Source organism: Chrysemys picta, chromosome 1 (assembly GCF_011386835.1).
Source record: "Chrysemys picta bellii isolate R12L10 chromosome 1, ASM1138683v2, whole genome shotgun sequence".
Classification (NCBI taxonomy): Eukaryota; Metazoa; Chordata; order Testudines; family Emydidae; genus Chrysemys; species Chrysemys picta.
Genome location: NC_088791.1, coordinates 213,555,601 through 213,578,431, shown reverse-complemented (window position 1 = coordinate 213,578,431; position 22,831 = coordinate 213,555,601). Strand labels below are relative to the sequence as shown.

The 22,831-nt window shown below is 42.0% G+C and overlaps 1 protein-coding gene across 4 annotated transcripts in view; it reads left to right on the top strand.

Moving 5' to 3' along the window:
* The first annotated feature begins 582 nt into the window (after positions 1 to 582).
* Positions 583 to 22,831, top strand: part of PTCHD1 (patched domain containing 1) — a 59,158-nt gene continuing 36,909 nt past the window's right edge. For all 4 annotated transcript variants that reach the window (XR_010596017.1, XR_010596027.1, XR_006176598.2 and 1 more), the window contains exons 1-2: positions 583 to 2,806; positions 17,581 to 18,241. Coding sequence is in view for 1 of the 4 variants with exons in the window: in XM_024106901.3 (XP_023962669.1) it covers positions 2,387 to 2,806; positions 17,581 to 18,241 (1,081 nt within the window). In the remaining 3 variants the exon portion in view is untranslated. The remainder of the gene's footprint in view (positions 2,807 to 17,580; positions 18,242 to 22,831) is intronic.

Here is a 22,831-nt window from a genome sequence, read left to right as displayed (position 1 = left end):
CATTACTGGAAAAAAGTTGTTTTGATTTTTTTGAAGAAAGAAAGAAAGAAAGAAAGAAAGAAAGAAAGAAAGAAAGAAAGAAAGAAAGAAAGAAAGAAAGAAAGAAAGAAAGGCATTGGTAAGGTGCCCCTTCAATAAAATCATTACATTTATAACAGGTAGCAGATTTTTGACAGAAGCAACAGAAAATCTGTTAGTGAAAGGGAAAAAAATAAGCCTTAAACACCCAACTCAAGTTAAAATCCAGCCATAAAAATATTGAAAGGAAACGTGAATCAAAATCAAAATCAAAATTTGAAAGTCACTCAAGAGAGATACTATTATAAATCTTAAATGACTCATCTGCTCACTACCCATACCTCACACTATGTCATCTCCAAGGGAGAACCCCACTGTGACATCACTACACACCTACCAATTAATCAGAGTGGTGGGGGAAGTGTCCAGGCACATGGGGATGTCCGTGTCAGTGCAGCTTCAACTTTTTATGGCACTCCCTGCATCCTCTGTATGCCCCACCCTCCCATTGTTGAAAATCCAGACAGGAATTCGATACCCTGCTCCGATTTGTACATTCCTTCGGCTCTGCGTCGCCTACACCCAACCTCCTCCTCCCTCCCGATCAGCTGCTCAGCTCGCCCTCGCACACCCAGTTCCCAGACCCTTTCCCGCTGCCGGCTTGCCACGGTGCGTTCGGGGAAGGGGAGTTTTGCTGCAGCTCAGGGCAAAGGGCAGGGGAAAGGCACCAGCTTCAGCGGGGCTTCACTTTGGCAATGGGCATGTGCAGACACTGTGCACATGCCCATTAGGGCCGCATGAGGCCGGGCGGATTTTGCTGTTCCACCGGCAAAGCCCTCGCACAAGCCGCATCCTCAGAGCAGCAGAGCCAGACAGGGGGGAGACCCACGCTCGCACTCACACGCGACCAGACAGGGCGGGTGGAGGAATCGCCTAGACGTTTCTGGCTCCTGCTTTCTCCAGCGAGCGACTCCCCCGCTGCATGTGTTGGCCAAGCTAAAGGATCGCGTGATACCAATGAAATACACAAAACTGTATCTCTGTGCTGATCCTGTGTCGGAAACAATGGGACCCGCGGCCGCCGGCGTGGGGCCCAGCCCCCAAAACGTGCTGCTAAGAGGATTTTTGGAGAGGTGAGGCTGGAAACTTTCCGGAGGAGCGTGACTGTACCAGTGACATGCCTGGCTCCCTCCTTCCCTGAGCGCCTGAGGATTTTCTGATTGGCAGCTTGTCCCTTGGAGGCTCGCGGCGGCGCTGTCATGGGGCTGACATAAAGCGGTATCATCAGGTCCTTATTTCAAAGCGGGCTGGGGTGGGGGGCTCCATTGACTACACAGGTCTTAGTCGTTTTGATTTGCAACCGATCCGCTGTGACTTCTTCCAGCCAAGTTCCCCGCCCGACAGCTGCGGGAGGCGGTCAGCAATGCAGCCCACCCGCTCCCGCGGCGGCCACCTCCGGCAGCCGGGACATTAGGAGCCGCGGCTGAAGATGGGGCGAGGAGGCACCGCGGCAAGCCGCCGGCTGCCCTGAGGACTGACTGATCGTTTTCTGGGCGGGGGCAGGTGGGGAGGCAGAAGGGGGCGGGGGTGGGGGCCGCCATCTGAACAACTTGTGGTGGGAAAGCAAGGACGGCAACTGGCCCTGCGCTCCACGCGTGGCCACCTCCAGCCCCTCCGGGTCACGGGGCGCTGGTGTGATTCCCTCGCAAGCGGCGATTCCCTGCTGACCAGCGCGCTGCTTTAAAACCAGACGGCGAGGAGTGTGTGGCAGCGGGTGGGGGACTAGCCGCCTGAAATCCATTCAGCACCGCCCGGCTCACACAGGGGATCTACAACCGAGCAGCCGCAGCCCGCCCCCCCCTCTCCCGCAAAGGATCCGGCGTGTGCCGTGTGGGGTGTGTGTGCGGGGGGTTGTTGTTGTTGTTGTTGCGAGCACGCCTCCCCTAGCCGCTCCATGAGGGGGAGTGGGCGCTCCGCTCTCCTCGCTGCCTGCGCGGGCTTGGAGCAAAGGCGGCAATCGGCGGCCAGCCCCCGCCTCCCCGACAAACTCGGCTGTGGTCTGGCGACAGCCGCGGTGGGCTCGGGGCTTCTGGCGCTCGCCCGTGCTTCCCTTCGCCGCCCCAGCCCCGCTGCCCTTGGGCGTCTGCTCTCCAGAGCCGGCTGGCGGGTGGAAGTCAGACAATGAGGCGCTGGGAAACTCCTCTAGGGCACAGCCGCGTTCCGGGAGGAAAAGAGCCTTAGCAGCCCCCCCCCCCCCCCCCCCCTCCAGCGCACACACCCACCGCTGAGCGCCTCGGCTCGGCCGGATTTTTTTGCCCGGGTGTATTTCAGGCCGGTGGGGCAGCTCCCGTCTGCCTGGGCTCCCCCGATGGTTTTGCCTCGGCTCCGGGAGAGCTTCAGATCGCACCTCGCCCTCCTGAGCTCCCTCTGCACTAGGATGTTGCGGCAGGTTTTGCACAGGGGGCTGAGGACGTCTTTTTCCAGACTCGGCCACTTCATTGCCAGTCACCCGGTGTTCTTCGCCTCCGCACCTGTGCTGATCTCGATTTTGCTGGGCGCCAGCTTCAGCAGGTACCAGATCGAGGAGAGCGTGGAGTATCTCCTGGCCCCCAAACACAGCCTGGCCAAGATCGAGAGGAACCTGGTAAACAGCCTTTTCCCGGTGAACCGCTCCAAACACCGGCTCTACTCTGACCTGCAGACCCCTGGGAGGTACGGCAGGGTCATCATCACATCCTTCAGGAAGGCGAACATGCTGGACCAACATCATACTGATCTGATCTTAAAGGTAAACCTCTGTCTGCTGTATTCCCAGTTATTCACCTCCTGCACTCCACACCTCATCTCTCTCTCTGTCCCACCCCTCTTCTTCGATCCAACCTTCCCCACCCTCCCAATCTGTGTTATAATAACTCAGACACTATCCAGATACACATTTATGCCTGTTGGGGTACGCCCTACCTTCCATAGACACTGTGTGTCTTGTGAACACAGCTACTAAGTCACATCCCTGCAACAGTTGGGATGACTACTTATTTTAAAGGAGATGAGAAATCTCCCTTATTTGTGGATGAAATAACCTAGACAAAGGTGTGTATTTTTGTGAATAAGGAAGTCAGGGCATTTTGTTAAATAATTCTTCCAGCACTCTTTATTATTCTTACAGTCATGCCTGTGAGTTAAGTTCACTCTGAATTCAATAACTGTTTTTGAAGTTTGAGTACAAAGCTGCAAACTGCTTGGGGAGGTGGGGGTGGTTTGTATGGATTACCAGGTATGGACTGTCTGTGACTTTTGGGTACAGAATAGCTTGAAACCTCCACTTCATGGTTCTTGGAACCAAATTACATACCAAATTGATTATTTTTAACTGGTAGTATTTCCTCCTCCACTCATCCTCACAAACCTTTTTTTTTTTTTAAAGAAAAAACAGCCTGGTTGTAAATTTGAGGCATTGTGCAGTTTGTGATGTACAGGATCAAGTTACATTAGGTGCATCTTGTCATATCATTTATGTTTCATGGAATATGATGTAATGTGACATTTCATAGTACAATTTAGCCTAACATGTCAGAAATACGAATTTCTTTAATTTCACTATCTGGTCTAGACTGCAATAGTTTTGAGTAGGTTTTGGGGGGCGGGGAGGGGGAGAGAAAGTAGGATGGATGTAAAAATTGGGCCGCAAAAGGGTCGAGTTCCAGAAAGAAAGAAGAATCTCTGGAACATTTGGAAATATTCAAGGTGTGGCTCTCAGAATCTACACACTTTTAGCATTAAACTGTAGGACTGCATGTTAACATTGTTCCCCTGTGGAAAGCATAAAGACTGTCAACATTTTCTAGTTACTGAATATCAAACCGTCAAAACACACAAAAGATAATGTTAATGTGAACAGGAGGGAGTGTCTTTCCTAAAATGAGAAAATAAGTAAAAAAATATATTCTGACAGAGTTCTGGGAGAGTTCACTCTTTTCACTAAACGAAATATGTTTCAGTGGCTTCATTTTTCTTATTTCAACTATAGTACTATTGCACTGATCCACCCAAGTATTTAATATTTTTCCTTTTTGTTGCTGACATATCGACAAACAGCAATCAGCAAGTAGATTTAATGAATGTCGTCTCAGTAAGTCTAGTAACATTTCAGTGGTAAATAAGAAAACTCCAGAGAAGACAATTTTCATTCCTTCATTTTCCAATTTTTCTGAACTGCATTTGCATCCAGGATGTGCATATTCATTCAGTCACAGATTAAAAATTATAATGGATTTTTCCCCTGTAGTGCTATCTCTAGAGATCTGTAGTTTAATCAATAGACTAGTGACACACAAATAAATGTTACTCTGAATCTTTCCACAAGCAAACTTCTGCATTAGATTTATCATAGCAGGGAGAAAGCTATAATTTAGAAAGTTCTGTCAGTTTTAAATGCTGCCTCTTTTTTTATAGCTGGAATGTGCCCACAAAATGATTATTTTTCGCTTACTGAGATCATGATTAACCACGCTATTGTCATTTGACTCCATTTACTTATTGTTAATCTGACATCATCAAGCATCTAAAATACATTTTTACAGAAAATACAAAATATGTTTGTTCTAATTATTGGTCTGTTTGTGGCCAGACCCAGGCACAGACAGCAGCCTAAAGAACCCTGTAAATGGCTAAGGAGATTGGTTATGAGCAGTGGGTCTAAACAGGCGGAGCTCACAGCTCTCACTCTTATGTGGTCATGCGGCATTGCATCATCTTGTGGTGACAGGGCGCAGCAAGTGAAAGAGAATGAGAACTAGATGTAGGTTTTTATGCTGTACCTATCAGCACTGTATCTGAGCACCTAAAGGAACAAGAGCATAAATGTAATCAGAGGGGAGTTCATGTTTCCATGCAGTCCAAAGCCAGTCAAACAAAGTACTGTGACTACATACAGTGTGTGTGGTGGCGAGGTGCTCACCCCACCTGTTTTATAACAGCTGCCACACAGACATGATCAGGATAGAAAATGTGTTTAATAACGTCCTGCATTTTAAAAGGTTAAGACATTTCAAAGAGAGAATTTGAATAAATCATTGTGCCTTGTTTGTCTTTCCTTCTGTAGAGGAGGGGAAGTTAGCCTAGGGACAGGGCTTGCTTTAGAGCAGTGGTTCTCAACCAGAGGTACGCGTACCTCTAGGGGTACACAGATGTCTTCTGTACATCAACTCATCTAGATATTTGCCTGGTTTTACAACAGGTTACATAAAAAACACTAGTAAAGTCAGTACAAACTAGAATTTCATACAGACAAAATGAGAAAGTAAACAATTTTTCAGTAATAGGGTGCTGTGACACTTTTGTATTTTTATGTCTAATTTTGTAAGCAAGTAGTTTTTAAGTGAGGTGAAAGTTGGGATACGCAAGACAAATCAGACTCCTGAAAGGGTTACAGTAGCAGAGCCGCCCGGGGCGGGGGCAAGTGGGGCAATTTGCCCCGAGCCCCACAGGGGCCCCCATGAGAATATAGTATTCTATAGTATTGCAACTTTTTTTTATGGAAGGGGGCCCCAAAATTGCTTTGCCCCAGGCGCCCTGAATCCTCTGGGCAACCCTGTACAGTAGTCTGGAAAGGTTGAGAACTGCTGCTTTGGAAGAGGCAGATAGGAGACTTCAGGATGGGACACCTTGTCTTCTCAGATCAGTTGCTGCTGCCCCAGCTACTGGCTGGAGCACTGGGAGTCACAGAAACTCCCCAGCCAGGCATCAGCTGCTTCTGCTGCATCTCCTCCAGATTCCCCTACCTGATCAATCTTCATCTCACCAGCCAAGGAGACAGGAGAGCCTTGGAGTGCTAGTGCTCCCCCACTCACAAAAGGAGAAGAAGGGGAGCTTTCACCCTGGTTTTAGCAGAAGGATAAGTGTGCTCCCACACAGTCACCCTGGTAATGATATGAAGCATTTCGTCTGGTTGGAATCAGAATAAGGTTGATAGCACTAATAGTTACCATCTAACAGCTTTTTGGTGGCCTATCTAAAATGGTTTGGTGGTCTGTGTCCAGTTCCCAATGGACAGATGTCCACATCAGGGAAGAGGGGAAGGAGAAACTATCTTCACAATAGGCACTGAAGGACACCTTGTTGGCAATCGGGGAAGTGAGGTATGAAATGGAGAATAGAATGGAGTCTGAATCACCCTGTCACTGGACCAGTTCAGACAATGCTGCCAAACCTAGAGACCCATCCCCCCCCATCCCCAATGGGCATGTTGAGTGTTAGTGTGGTGTAGGTGCTCACACCTCAGAGCCAAGTACTGCTGAATATAGAAGCTGCTACACATTTACTAGCAGTTTTGTGATGACAACTCAACTAGTGCATTTTAGAGAATCAGGCCATCTTGCCCTGTATTACAGCCTGGCTTGGACACAATGCTGATTACCCTTTTCCTATTTAAGAGGAAGCCTCCATCCACTGTTCTCCTAACTCCCTTCACAAACGCACAAACCAGTTCTAAACACACTGCTTGTTGCCTTCCCGAACTAGCACAGAAATTACAAAGTAGCAACAAAATAGCTTTACGAGCCTGTGACATTCATGAAATGTCGCGTCCCTCTCACATCACATTGAGATAGAGAGATAATGGTAATAGGGCAGCACAGGAATTTTATACTTCCATTGCCTATGCTTTGCCTGTTCAGTAGTTAAATACAGGGCACTGGCATCCTGCATTGTCAGTCCAGACCCTTTTTCTCTCCAAAATTCACTATTTTGTGGAGAGGAGAGAGAAATATAATAAAAATATAACCAAATATACTGTTTTCACATCTGCACCTCAACACACACCTGCAAGAAGAAAACATTATTTGGACATTTGGTCCAAATAATCATCCAAAAGTTCAGAGATCTTATGCAAAACTTCTCCCATTCTCTTTAGTCTAGAAATGAAGCTGAAAATACTGCCAGGGCTTCTTCTATTTTAGTAGGTATTTCCACTTGCAGAGGAAACCAGGAAAATTAAAGGCACACAAAATCTGCAAAAAACACTAGTCAGGCACTTTAAAAAAAAAGCTTGATTTAGATTCAGCTGGAATTCGGGTCTTTTGTTTGAACCTCTTTGTTCAACCCTAGTCACAGTGAGCCCACTGTACTGCACATTGATTTTAATTTAATCTTTGTTTCTACTCTATCTCTATTATTATATTTATAAGAAACACTATAAGAATACAGTATTTTTGTTAAATTTAAAGTGGCTTAAAGTTAAGGTAAAAGAGTAATGAACCCTAACATGCCTTATAGCAAAAAAGGATTTTATATTCATAGTTGTGTATATACAGATATAGAAATGTTGAGTTTTTGAGAACTACACTAACCTCACATTTTTAGCAGCAATGTTTATTTACCCCTTCTATCACATAGCCTGCCATAGTGAGAGATAGATATTTAAGTAAATATCTAGATATATGTGGAGGTAAAAATTGGGATAAAGTATTTATTTCTGAAATTCATAGCTCCTACTTATTAATAAACAGGTTAATTGCAGGGTTTTTGTACCATTGTACTCCCCATTGTTATTTGGTTGTTGTTTCTTTAATAGCTTGTTATTTAATTATTTCATATGTCAGTAAACATCACATCTGCATATGGTAGATAATATTTTCTACAATTTCCTCATTCACATTCTGGATGGATAGTTTCTACAGATGGTGAAACTCATGGGGAAAATAATTCCGTTACGCTCCCATGTTTGCGTTATCTATAATCATTATCTTATAGATATACTGCATATATAGGAAATCATTTTTGAAAGTCAATGGGGGCTGCTGGTTGCTCAGCACTTCTGAAAATAAGGCTGCTAGGATTTTGGAGCGTAATTTTAGGTACCCATTTTTGACATCTTAGCCACCTCTTAGCTATAGTTAGTTACTTTTACTAATACAAACACACACACAAACGTACAAGAAATATAGCTATATGACACTGCATGGTATGTATATAGCAAATTTTAACTATTTTGCCCAAAAGTTGAAAAACAGTTCTAACCATGGACAAACTGTGTAGTGAGTTGAAAATAAAGGGCCAAATCATGCCTTTAGGAAAAGGCTGAAGAAAGAAGGAAAGAATCCTAATGTAAGAGGAAAATATATGAAAGCAGTGGAAGTGCAAGACATTTGTCATAACAGCACAATGTCATGAAGTTAAAATGTGCCTTTTGCAAAAACAGAGTGGAATTAAGATCTGCAGGTAAGATCTGGGCACAGCCAGGTGAGAAAGAAAAATACATAGGAACATGGTACAAGAACAGCATGGAAATACAAGTACAGAAACATCAATGTCGGCATTTAACTTACAGTGACTTCTGTGTGTGAAAAGAACAAGGAGTACTTGTGGCACCTTAGAGACTAACAAATTTATTTGAGCATAAGCTTTCGTGGGCTAAAACCCACTTCATCGGATGCATGCAGTGGAAAATACAGTAGGAAGATATATATACACAGAGGACATGAAAAAATGGGTGTTGCCATACTAACTATAACAAGAGTAATCAGTTAAGGTGGGCTATAATCAGCAGGAGAAAAAAAAAACTTTTGTAGTGATAATCAGGATGGCCCATTTCCAACAGTTGACAAAAAGGTGTGTGTAACAGTAGGGGGAAAAATTAGCATGGGGAAATAGATTTTACTTTGTGTCAGAAGCAGATCTGTCTGTACTAGGAACCATAAATTTCCCTGCTGCCTTTAATTCACAAAGACCTCTAATTTACTCCCACACGCAGGGCCGGCTCCAGGCACCAGCCTAGCAAGCAGGTGCCTGGGGCGGCCAATGAAGAGGGGGGCGGCACGTCCGGCCCTTTCGGCGGCAATTCAGCGGCGGGGAGCAAAGGACCTGCTGCCGAATTGCCGCCGTAGAATGAAGCGGCGGTAGAGCTGCCGCCGCGATCGCAGCTTTTTTTTTTTTTTTTTGCGCTGCTTGGGGCCGCAAAAATGCTAGAGCCGGCCCTGCCCACATGTGTGCCCCAGTATCCCCTTCTCCCACCACTTAACAATAGCTCCTCCAGCTACTCTTTGCCTTAAAGAGGTCCCCTCTGCACTTCTCCTTTGGCCCTTTTGATGATTTTCAACAGCAGCCACTTATCCCTTCCGTGGGATGGCAAACATCATGGCACAACCTCAACAGCATGATGCCTCAGGAACTGAGTGGCTTCAAAGGCACAGAACTTTGAGTAACGCTCCTCTTCCAGCGGAGGAGATGACACGGACCAAAGTTTGAATTAAAATGATCATTGGTGACTTTACAGCTTGTGACTGACTCCTTTCCCAAACAGATACTTGGTATGTGCCTTTATATACTTGCCATATATAAAGGCACATACCAAGTTCCCAGCCTACCTTAATAATGACTCAAGAATTAGAATAAGAATTGGGGTGGGGGGAACCTAGATCTTCCCATCTGAATGTTAAAACTGCAGCATTTTATCTTAGCTGCAGCACAAATGTTCCTCTTTCAGATGCTCCAAACAGGGATCTACCTTGGCTCTGCCCCATGTGCCAGTTGGGGCAACAGGATCTGAAAGAGGGTAGCCAAAATGAAGCATGTTCAGCTCAATGTAGCACACACTCAAACTGAATTGTCATGACGTTGGTTGAAATGAAGATCATATTGGGTACAAACGCTTTTTTCCTTAGATTAGAAAAGAAAATAATGCATAGCAGTCTCATTGGATGTGGAGCCACTAGGAAAATGGATGGAAATATGTATAGTGGAAAAGCACACATTCCTGCTAATACTCAGTTCTTAATGTAAATAATAGTAACTTTAGTAACTTTCTGTATTTTGAAAAATCACTGAAGGATTTTAATTACATTGAAAATTGTTTAGTAGTTTCGGACAAATATTCTGCTTCCCCTCCTTCCCCCATGTTTTGTGCAGATTACAAATACTGCTGGTGAAACATGACTTACACCTGTACCCCAATATAACGCTGTCCTCGGGAGCCAAAAAAGCTTACCGCGTTATAGGTGAAACTGCATTATATTGAACTTGCTTTGATCCGCTGGAGTGCGCAGCCCCACCCCCCCGGAAGACTACTTTACCGCGTTATATTCGAATTCGTGTTATATCAGGTTGCGTTATATCGGAGTAGAGGTGTATTTAATTAATTGTAATGTCTCATTCAGAGACTTTACAGTCTGGGTGAATATATATAGTCCAGTATCCCATACTGTTTGTTTATTGCATATTCTCAAGTTTCAGGTGAATTGCCTTTTAGTCTTTAGTGTTTCCTTATGCACTGTTATGGTCTGTTGGTTTCATCCATCTGCTTTGTATGCAGGTTACAAATGCATGCTGGAAGTTCTTGTGCAAGACACTGCTTTCCATCACAGTGGGGTTCTCAAACTAGGGGTCGGGACCCCTCAGGGGGGTCACAAGGTCATTACATGGGGGGGTCGCGAGCCGTCAGCCTCCACCCCAAACCTCACTTGCCTCCAGCATTTATAATGGTGTTAAATATATTTAAAAGTGTGTTTAATTTATTGGGGGGTTGCACTCAGAGGCTTGTGATGTGAAAGGGGTCACCAGTAGAAAAGTTTGAGAGCCACCAGTGTACACCGTTACTCTAGACACACAAAAGTGAGGCTCAGAGCAGAATCTGGCCCATTATGAAATGTTTACGGCACAGTTACACATCTTTCCCCTTCATCCTTCATGTGTTCATGTTGTTATAATGAAGAACCCTTATTTAAAACATTGCTAAAGATTCAGGGCTCATTTCTGTCCATATTTGTACAATATGCAAGGTATTTCCCCCTGTAAATTAAGAGAGCTGTGTAAATCTGTTCTCTCACTTAATTCAGATGGATGCATTCGTCTTTACTGGGACAATCTTCTGAAAATATTCAATCAAAAAGCACTATGCAAAAATAGATGGAGATCATAGAAAAACAGAAGAACTTTACAGTAGTTCAGTAGAGGTTTTTTCCTCTTTTTCCTTTCCATTGGCACAAGTTACCCATAAAAATTACCAACAAAATAAACCAGACAAAGGCAACTTGAATTTACAATGAAACTATAGGCTTAAGTAGTATTGCCAACCGCAAGCATTCAAAAAATCATGAGATTGTAAACAATAATACATTTGGAGTTCTTTATTTGCCTTCTGGGTTTTAAGCTTTGTTCCACAGCCAGGAAGGTATACGTTTTTTGGTTTTGTTTTTTTATGAAAGTTGAGATGATCAAATAATCAACATGAGTTCAGGAGCTTGGGCTTTAAAAGAAACACCAAATATTGTGAGAATCACAATACAATTGCAGGAGTTGGCAACATGTAAGGTCATCTCCAATACTGACCATCAGATGCCCATTGATCCTGGCATTTAGAGACTAAACAAATTACAGTAAAAATATATTTGTGATATGACATCGCAAAGATCAGACTCTCATAACAACATATGTCCCTATATTCGTCAAATTGTTCATGTTATAGGAGGAAAATATATCCATCTAACTAATTTTATTTAGCTAGCTATTTATCTATCATAGGTCAAGTGACACATCATAATCCAGTGTGGTGCCATGTATTGCCACCCATAAAATATTACACATCATAATTTGAAAACAAAACCAAAAACAAATACATTTTTGAAACCCATATCAGAAAGCAAGCTGCAAGCATTGTGTGAATCAGATAAAGTACAGTTCACGCATTACTACTATCTAAATTATGTCTGGCTAGTTTTACACATGTTTAGTTTTAATAATCTGACTCCACTGAATTAGGCCTTAAGAGTCCAGTTGATTTTTGGTAACTCAGTTGCCTGGAAGTAAATTTATACCAGCCTTAAAACCTGTAACAGACACAGGACTATCTGTGGTTCTTCAGCTGCTTTCCCTGGGCTGTTCAGCCATGGCTTTGATCACAGTACCATGTTGTATAGCATGGTTTTACAGAATTTCTTGGAATGCATCATTTTGCAAATGAATCAGCAGTTTCAACTGGAATATAATTTGTTTACTTTAAAGGGACATTGCTAACTTGACTTTTTAAAATATATCTAGAGCCCCATTTACATAGTATGTGCAGACTTCTATATCGGAAAGTTCCTTTTTTAAAAGGGCGGGGGGAGATTTTTCCCCTTTCTGAGTTGAAAAGGGTCTTCTGAATGGGCATAAGAGCAAAAACAAACTCTCCCCTTTCTCCTGAGTACACCCCTGAAAGCTGCCTCTTTGCTTTCAGTTCCAGCGTTGCTGTCGCTGATGCTACTGGTTAATGCCCTCTTGCAGTTCCTGGAGAAGGACTTCACCATCATCAGAACAGTGAAACTGACTGTAGAGAAAGGTCCTTATTCTCAGTTTCTCCATTCCTGCACTTGAGGCAGATATGGGGGGACTGGGAGCCAAACATAACTTTAAACTACCTTTGCATTTCCCGTATTTGGAGCTATGCAGGGACCTAGATGATCACAGTGGTCCCTTCTGGCCTTGGAATCTATGAATTCGTGCCCTGCCCAGCCCCTGCCCTAATGTAAGTTATAGCAGCCTTACATTCTATTTCCCTTTGACTACCTATAGGTCTTGGGGAGCAGAAATGTGGGGGGACTGGGAATGTGAATTTCAGTTGACAATGTCCCTCTAAGCAAGAAGACTAGAAGGGTGTCAATTATTATTTAATTTGTGACAGGTGCACTTTCAGGTACAAGAGCAAAACCAGCATGCGATCATGGCTGAAGTGATACTATACAATTCTCATGCACAGTGCTTTCCTGCACCAGCTATATACTGGGTTCTAAAGTTACACTGTTAGTTAACTGAGAAACCTGTACGCCATGACGAACCAGCACTACTTGCCCTTTGAGGATCTCGGATAAAAAATATTTGTGCGGATTATATTCATATTACTTCTGTTCTCCCTTTCTAGGTATTAGACAATTAGGGATGGGAAAACTGATTAGGAATAAATAAGACTGTCTGACCCGTCCTTAGTCCGAGCTTCGAATGTCACATCTTTTTAAATCCTTATTACTCACCATTAAACTACTTTGCAATGTCTAAATTTATGCTAATGCTGTCCCAGTTAAACAGTAGTCACTACTATTCGCTAAACTAAACACTTTTCCAAAGGGATGTCATAATATACCGTGTTCAAATGAAGTTGTGTATAGTGTAATAATTTAAATTAATAGCACCTTTCAGCACAAAGCTCTTTACATATTCTATATCCTACGAAACAAAGAGGTTGGATTTCTGCTCTAAATGAAAAATTCAATGCAAATCTAACAATCAGGTTCCTAAAATGCCTTTATATAAGGAGAGCCATGGAACTACAACTGTCTCTGGGGAAGAGGGCAGCAGCCAGCTGACACACAGGCTGGTGGATCAGTGTGGAGAGGGAGATATTCTAGGATGCTGCTGCACTAAACCATACTCTTCCCAAGTGTTCCTTAGTAATCACACACAAGCAAGAGTGGTTTAGTTTCTAAGATCTGTTCTGAAAACAGCACATAGTAAACTGCAGGGTACTGAATGTATCTGCTTCCAGGATGAAGGTGTGAGTCAACCTTCTTTATGGCTGAAACAGTGCTCAGTGCATGTAGGGGGTGGGGAGGATATGAAGGGAAAGGTGGTTTTACACCACTTTTTCACCCATCTCTGATTCTAGGCCAGGTAGGGGCCAATTTGGCTCTTGGCACAATTTAGAGCAGCCTCAGCGCTGCTCTAAATTGCACCATCTTGTAACAACCTTCAAGGACCATTATACTATCCAGGGATTGCCAGAGCACAGTGCACTCTGGTTGCTCCCCTTCCTTCCCTGATGCATCCCTGGCACGTTCCCTATGCTGGCAGAGTGGGGAAGACCAATAGCCATCTCCAGGTTACTTGAGCCTTCTCCTATCCCATCTGTCTGGCTAAGTCAGCATTATAGCCCATTTGCTCTGCCAGTACAGCAGAGAAAAGACCATACTACATGATATGATCTGGTCTCTGAATCAGAAATGATGGCCTCCAGGGAGCATGAGTATTTCAAATACCATGTTTAGCTACTAGCTTTTTAGTAAAGATAAACAGAATTGTTGGCAGTACAAATTATTTTCTAACCTAAATAACAGAAGGTTTCAGACATACAAGAAAAGGAAATTCAGCAGAGTTGAGGCAAAATAGGTAAGTAGATACAGAGAGTAAATAACATATTATTTTAAATTATATATAATATATATTATTTTAAAAGTTATATCATTGTTTGGGGGGTTAAATTGCAGCATCCTACTCTGTGCATCCTTTTGCAAAGATATCAGTTGCTAATCTAATGCAGGCAGCAAATAATTCAATTTTTAAAAATCTTTTATTCTTGTCAGCTACACTTCTATAAATGGCATTTGTTTTTACAAACATAGTTGATGAAATATATTTACTGGCTGCTACCACAAAAACTCTAAACAGATATCTACATTTGATTTCAGTAAATCAAAACACTTCCCTAACACCATAACAACATGAAGTTGAGGGATATATCCCTGAAATAACTGTTGCATTAGTTTTCTAACAGAGCAGAAGCCTTTCAACTTGGGACAGTCTCAGAAGACATTCCCTCCTGTGAAGACTTCTATTTTGTTTTGCAGGACTGATGTGCAAAAATCTTTAATCACAAATTCCTATTTGTAATCTCTCCATGAGGGAGAACTTAGCCTGCTCACTCTGGTTAACATTATATCCTTCCAATCCTCTGGAGAGGTTTGTTGGTTCATTTCCTTTTCCCAACCTAGCTTCACATTGTCAATATTGCTCTATAATTTTACAGAAAATTAAAGCTACTCAAATGCAAGTGAAACAAGTCACATAATTGCAAGACAAACAAGTTCAATGGGCAGGAATTTTGTATCTTCTTACACATATTGTTTATATCATCATAAGAATCGCAGACAATTTCAACTAGATTTATCCCGGTAGTGGACTATGTAAGATAATTACAAGATAATCAGATTGCTGGTAAAATAAATAATACATGGTATGCGCATTTTTCTACAGATATGGTGAAATTCTGGCTACCCTGAAGTCAAGGGCTTCCAGTGACTTCCAGAGAGCCAGGATTTCACCCACGGTGTTTAGACAACTAATCCATCTCCACCACCAGAGTCTGCAAGCTCCATGGTTATTGTGGGTACCTTCTCTCATTTTCTTTTTCAATCACAGTTTTTCTTCTACAGAAAACGCGTGTGCTAAATATTGCCTCAATTCAGTCCCTTCAGTGTCTGTATAAACTGAGAATCTCCCACTCCCTCGGGATTCCGTAGATAGCAGCACATCTAATATAAAGAGGAAGGGATGTTTTTCTTCCCCAGGACAGTGCTTTCTGTCCTGCCAAGCAGCAGGTCAGATTATAATTACTCGTCATTTAAAAAAATTAGAGACATTTCTAATTCAATCTCTCAACTCATCAGTAAATATGTGTTAATATCCCTGCTCTACAGAGGAGGAAACAAGAGACTTTCCCAACACCAAAGAATCATGAGAACCAAGATCTTTTGATTTACTGCCAAACCCCTACACCTTACAAGCAAGTCACTGAGCTTTTCCATATGTCAGTTTTCCTGTCTTTAAAGTTGACCTAATGAGAACACTTTGCACCTACAGAGGGCTTTCCCATCTATAGATCTCAAAAATGGCAAATGTGGTCAAGCAAGCATGAGTAGACAGCTTTTATAGGCTATAACCACACAAGACTGGATCCTTTTTTTCTGAGAGGAACTGTACTCGAGTGAATGAGACATGGATCTATAATCTGGTTCTGTTCACAACTCTGCCACACACCAAGTGATCCTGGTCAAGTTAAGTCAGCTTTGTGCCTCGATTAACCCATCTGAAAAATGTCAATAAAGATATTGTTGGCCTCATGCAAGGAGTGTTGTGACCCTTCACAAAACAGGGATTGGGAAGTATATTGAATTATTAAAACCAGTCAGAAAAAGGGATGGAAATTGAACTTGAGATATTTTGGCTCCCAGCCCCATGTTTACTACCCTACACTTCAAGAAGCCAATGGGTCCCTTTGACCAGATTCCATGTTTGATCATTTCAGAGTAATTCAGGGGCCTATGGAGTGTAGCACTTTGAGCTAGATCCCCAGTGAGCCAGAGCAGTGCACCAGGAGAGGAAGGGAAGGACACCTTTCTACCTGTCTGATTTTGGCAGCTGCCAAAGGCCAAGCCAGCTCCTGGTGCAAGTTAGAGCAGCCTCAGCACTTTTCTAACTTGCACCAGCCGATGATGGCCCTCAAGGAGTTGCTGTCAGCCAGGATTGTCAGAGTATATGACATTCTAGCCCAAGCCACTCCCATACCCTGAGTAAAGAGTGGCTATCATACGGCTGGCTTTTCATGGAATCTTGCCTCTTTAAGGCAGGTTTAAGTACCTTTACACCACTACAGCAGCACAAAGAGGACTTAACTGGTGCTGAGGATCTGGCTCTATAAGCTTATCAGGGAACCATACGCAAAATAAACAATATAGTTTGCAAAGCGTCCTAACACAGCCAGGTTAAAACATTTTTTCACCAGAATACTGAATGGGCCTTCACTGTACTTAAGGCTATTCCCGTACCAAATTTCAACCTTCTAACTCCACCTGTTTTAGCTGGAAGCTGGTTCAAAAGAAGACACAAGATTTGATTTGATTTTTCCCATGGGGACAGTGCAATTTTTCCACTCATTTCCTCTTTCAAAAATAACAGCCTTTTTTGCTCACATTTTCTAGAACAATTCACTTTTGGTCAGAGATTAACCATGGAAACTTTCAGCCTAAACAGTACGCTTCAGAAGGATACAAGCACCTCTGAAAAGGAGCTGGGATACAACTGAAATGATAGCAGGCCCCAACCAGCAACTCCTAAAATAAAAGGTTTTGCCAGCTAATATGTTCTTCCAGGAGGCTCTAACTTCTGTTTTTAGCCTCCCTTATCATCTCAACTCTTTGCTGTAGTTTGGGTGGATAGGACTACTATTTAATTAATGCCAGATAGCTTGGTCATGCTATCCTGACCATCCTGGCACTTAGGACATGCAGCTGTGATCTTTCCTTTGTCCTGAGAAAGGGTCAAACCTCCCACTACCAATCAACTGGGCCTACTACACCTCACCCGAGTGGCACATTGAAATGGCCCGTCATCTTGCTTTTCTGTACTGCATTCCTGATAGTTGTCTGATGCAGTGGTCATTTAGCAATCCTGATTATTATTACATTGCCATAATGTGGTTGGTCTGTAGCTGTCCCTTCTGCTTCACTTGGAAATGAAGCATTCTGGTTTATTGGAATGATATTTTGTTTTGGGAGAGGGTGAACAGCAGGTGCACCTAGCATTTATAGAAGTCAAAACAGAATTGAGTTATGAGTAAAGGACATTGGGGGGAAATATCAGTACTTTAATGCATGTTTTGCATTTTTATAATGTGCTTACTATTAATACTGTAGCAATTAGAAATGGTTTTTTTGCCGAGATTAAATAGGAAATGGACTGAGATGACAAAGCTGCTGTCATTCTACCTGCTATGGTGCACAATTAACTGATGAATAATGTGTGTGATTTTTCTCCCCCTTACAGTTACACTCAGCTGTGACCAGGATCCAAGTACAAAGACCTGGTTTCAATTACACATTTGCCCATATATGTATCCTGAATAATGACAAGACTTGCATAGTGGATGACATAGTGCATGTACTGGAGGAGCTAAAGTCTGCTCGATCTTCTAATCGAACTAATTTTGTTATCACATATCCAATCACTCACTTAAAGGATGGCAGGGAAGTGTATAATGGGCACCAGCTTGGCGGGGTTACCGTGCACAGCAAAGATCGGGTGAAGTCTGCAGAAGCCATCCAGCTCACCTACTACTTGCAGGCGATCAACTCTCTGAATGACATGGTAGCAGAAAAGTGGGAATCCATCTTTTGTGACACTGTCGAACTTTTTCAGAAATCCAACAGGAAAGTCAAAATGTATCCCTTCACTTCGTCTTCGCTGAGGGAGGATTTCCAGAAGACGAGCAGGGTGTCAGAACGTTACCTGACCACAGGCCTGGTCCTTGTGGTCACTTTGGCCATACTCTGCTGTTCTATGCAGGATTGTGTCCGCAGCAAACCTTGGCTTGGCCTTTTAGGGTTGTTAACGGTGAGCTTAGCCACTCTGACTGCAGCTGGAATCATCAATCTGACTGGTGGGAAATACAATTCCACCTTCCTGGGAATTCCCTTCATCATGTTAGGTAATTATCTCATTCTATTTTTTTGTGGGGGTTTCTGGTTCTTTGACGTATTTCATGGGCAGCAGAAAAGAAGCCAAGCATCACTGCATGAATCCCAGTGCCCATTCACTGTGAAACTGCAGTGTACTTATCCTCATCATGAATTCATCTGGTATTTGTAATAATAATGCTTATGGACATTAAAAAAACTCCACAGGGACTTGATTGTTCTGTAGCACCATTTGGTATGACATTCTGCTCATGTGGTAGACAGAGACAAGTTTGTGCTAGTGAAGTATGTTATGCAAGAGAGGGAAACCAATAGCAGCTTCTCTGTGGAAATTTGATTATGTTTTTTGGTACTCAGCTTTATAAGGAAACCTTTGCACAGGTCCCTTTTGTGAAATTAAAATATCAGTTGCCTTTGTAAATAAAAGGGGCACTTTTCATTTACAGAACAATAACTGTACTCCCCTTGAGTACACACTGTTGTTTTATCACGGGCTTATGTTTTAATCAGTCTGTTTAGGGAATAAATGCAGTAGTAGGCAGTTTCTTTGTGGCATTTCACTTGAAAAATGAATTTGCCAAGACAGTTTAAGTAGCAATATGCACTGCTAAGTTGCAGAGCTCTGGCTTTTGCTGACCAGGCCAGCTCACACCATTCAGCATCAAGCCCTGCAAATGACTGAAGTATTGACAGACTATGAAGATTGTCCTGTGCAGACCTGGGGGATTTCTGTCTGTATACTCCACTCACCCACCATAATTTCTTGGGTATCAAGACAAGGAGAGTCAGATTGTACCTGATCTGAAGTCAGTGGAAAGACTTTTATTGACTTCAGGGGGCTTTTGATTAGGCACATTTTGGGGGAAACTTGGCACTATATCAAAGCAGGCAGAGGACTTCACTAGTGGACATAAAAAGATAGCTGGAAAGCTCATTCCGTTTGCTTTTGCGTTTAGTTCATGAATGGTAGAAAAACTTTGTACACTGCAGGTGTCTGATATGTCCTTGTTCACAACATTATTCATTTGTGAAGAATACCTCATGCATTGATTTGATAACAGTTTTCCCAGCTGAAAATCAGTGTGCAGTACTACACATTTTCAGCACAAGTGGATCTCCAATTACTAAGTCACATCATGTAGTGATGTTACATGTTTCAGTAGGTTTGTTTTATATTCAAAACTAGGCCCACTATGATGTGCATATAATATACTTGTGCTCCTGACATGTTTAATTAAAAGGATGTTACATTTTATAAAGCAGCCATTTAGGTGCAGAATATACATAGTGGAAAGTAAGTAAACAGAAAGCAGACCCTCAAATGTCACATCAGAGGCAGCATGTAATTCTGATTTTCAAATCACATCCAAAAAATTAAAATAAAATGTAACATGATCAAAAGGAAATATCTTGCAGGAATTTTCAATCAAAGGGAGGCTAGCCATCTGCCTTGTTTTCTTATATTTTACTTTATGTAATCTAAAAATGCCTTGATCAAACTAAGGAGATTATGCAAAATATCCTGTTTTTCTGTGTGTGTTATAAAGAGAATATTCACTGCAGAAATTAAATCTAAAAGTCCATCCATAGAAATGAAAGTATTTTGCATGGAGTGACTTTGAAATATAAAATGTTAGCTAGATTAAGGGATCAAAACTCACACTGCTTAAAGACAGCCTTTCACATTTTTAATTCATTGGCAAATGAATATGCTGCGATCTGCACTTCTTATGGGGGTCGGGGGAGGGGGCACAAAGTTAACTATGGTAAGTTTGAATGCAGTGTTTTTGTAGCCGAGTTGGTCGCAGGATATTTGAAAGATAAGGTGGGTGAGCTAATATAGTTTAACTCTAGATCTCCTTTGATTGCCAAACACTATACCAAAATTATTTTTTAATTCAAGTGTATTACTATTTTTTTAGGAGTGAGTTTCTAGCAAGTAATTAAACTTTAAATAACTGCCAGAACCTAATAGCCCATTTCACTTGAATCCTCCATATGCTTTGCATGGATTAATATAAACTCCTGAAAATCAGACATGGACATGAAGGACAGATGTACATTTTTTAATGAGAACTGGTTTAATCAAGTGGACAATTGGAAACACAATTTTTTTTCTTTTGACAGTAAAGTGAAGCAGGACACAGAAAGATTCTGCACAGATTTCAACAAATATTTCACATATATACATTTAAAAAATAAAGTCTCCCATTAGGTAACTGAAAGCTAGAGGTGCAATCTAACATTGATTGTAGTCAATGGAGACACTCTCATTTAACTTCAACAAGGACTAGATCAGACCCTAGATTTACTGACCTTCAGAGAATATAGGATTTCTGGTCTGTGGTTTAGTGTGGTATCTACTACTTACCCATGTTTTCTTAGCTGAACATGGGTTCCCACAGTAACAGTGGCCAAAAGACCTAGCGCGATCCTGGGATGCATAAACAGGGAAATCTCAAGTAGGAGTAGAGAGGTTATTTTGCCTCTGTATTTGGCACGGGTGGAATACTGTGTCTAGTTCTGGTGCCTACAATTCAAGAAAGATGTTGAGAGGGTTTCGGAAAGCCACAAGAATGATTAAAGGATTAGAAAACGTGCCTTATAGTGATAGACTGAAAGAGCTCAATCAATTTAGTTGAACGAAGAGAAAGAAGGCTAAGGGGTGACTTGATTACAGTCTCTAAGTACCTACATGGAGAAAAAATATTTCATAATGGGCTCTTCAATCTAGCAGAGAAAGGTGTAACACGATCCAGTGACTGGAAATTGAAGCTAGAGCAATTCAAACTGGAAATAAGGTACAATTTTTTAACAGTGAGGAAATTAACCATTGGAACAATTTACCAAGGGTCATGGTGTATTCTCCATCACTGACAGTTTTTAAATCAAGATTGGATGTTTTTTCTAAAAGATCTACTCTAAGAATTATTTTGGGGAAGTTCTATGGCCTTCAGTGATATACAGAAGGCCAGACTAGATGATCACAGTGTTCCCTTCTGGCCTTGGAATCTATGAATCTATGATCTCATGACTACAAGCAAAAAGTTGACAGAAAAAAATACTTATTCCTGATTCAAATCCTGATCTTACACAGCTGCCACAATGCCACCACTGTGATCAACTACAGCTGGTCAAATAATATTTCTCAAATAATTTATTCATTACATTTCACAATATTTGTCCAGTTATTCACTGAATGTTTTTAGATGATTTTCCCAGTTACATAGAGCCACACTAATAATTTAGGTTTCAGAGTGGTAGCCGTGTTAGTCTGTATCAGCAAAAACAACGAGGAGTCCAGTGGCATCTTAGAGACTAACAAATTTATTTGGGCATAAGCTTTCGTGGGCTATAACCCATTTCATCAGATGCATGGAGTGGAAAATACAGTAGGCAGGTATAAAAATACACCACATGAAAAGATGGGAGTTGCCTTCTAAGGTGCCACAAGGATTCCTCATTGTTTTTACTGATAATTCAGGCAATATATTTGCAAAACATAGTATTCAATTAATTGTGTACTATTTTTAATAGATTATTGACAGATCCGCCTCTTAATTATTTACCTCATGTCGGCCTCAACCCCCTCCTACAGTGAACAATCTGTAGCGCAGAAAAGGTAGCTTCAGTTTCTGTAATTTATTGAATTCTTTGCCTCACTAAGTTTTGATTGTGGTGATGGCTTTTATGTTGTGGACAGGCTTCTTTACCACAATTAGGATTCATCAATTGCTTATTAAAACAAAGCAGAAATCAAATAAAGTCATTGAAACCAACAGGCTTCTGAGATATGCTATTCAGTGAGATTCAGCACTAGTCAGAAGTACAGCAGGAGCCTCTCCACCTGGTCCCAAAAGGGCAGGGTTCTACTCTCACCATATACAAATGAGGTTTTAGGGACAGGGAGGACAGGAAGAGCTGCAAAGATTGGAGTCTTATACGGCACTGGCGAGGTGCTGTCTCAGCCATTGAGCTAAATATGGGAATTTTTGCAACAATCTTTGTTTTCACTGTGAACATTTTGCACAGCTCTTAGTTAAATGACTGCTTCTTGGAGCAGCCAGTCCTGGAACCCACAACAGGAGAGGCAATTCTTGATTTAGTCTTAAGTGGAGCACAGGATCAGGTCCAAGAAGTGAATATAGTTGGACCGCTTGATAATAGTGACCATAATATAATTAAATTTAACATCCCTATGGTGGGGAAAACACCACAGCAGCCCAACACTGTAGCATTTAATTTCAGAAAGGGGAACGACACAAAAATGAGGTTAGGGAAACGGAAGTTAAAAGGTACAGCGCCAAAAGTGAAATCCCTGCAAGCTGCATGGAAAGATGCCATAATAGAGTCTCGACCTAAATGTACACCCCAAATTAAAAAACATAGTAAGAGAATCAAAAAAGAGCCACTGTGGCTAAACAACAAAGTAAAAGAAGCAGTGAGCGGCAAAAAGGCATCCTTTAAAAAGTAGAAGTTAAATCCTAATGAGGAAAATAGAAAGGAGTATAAACTCTTGCAAATGAAGTATAAAAATATAATTAGGAGGGCCAAAAAAGAATTTGAAGTACAGCTAGCCAAAGACTCAAAAAGTAATACCA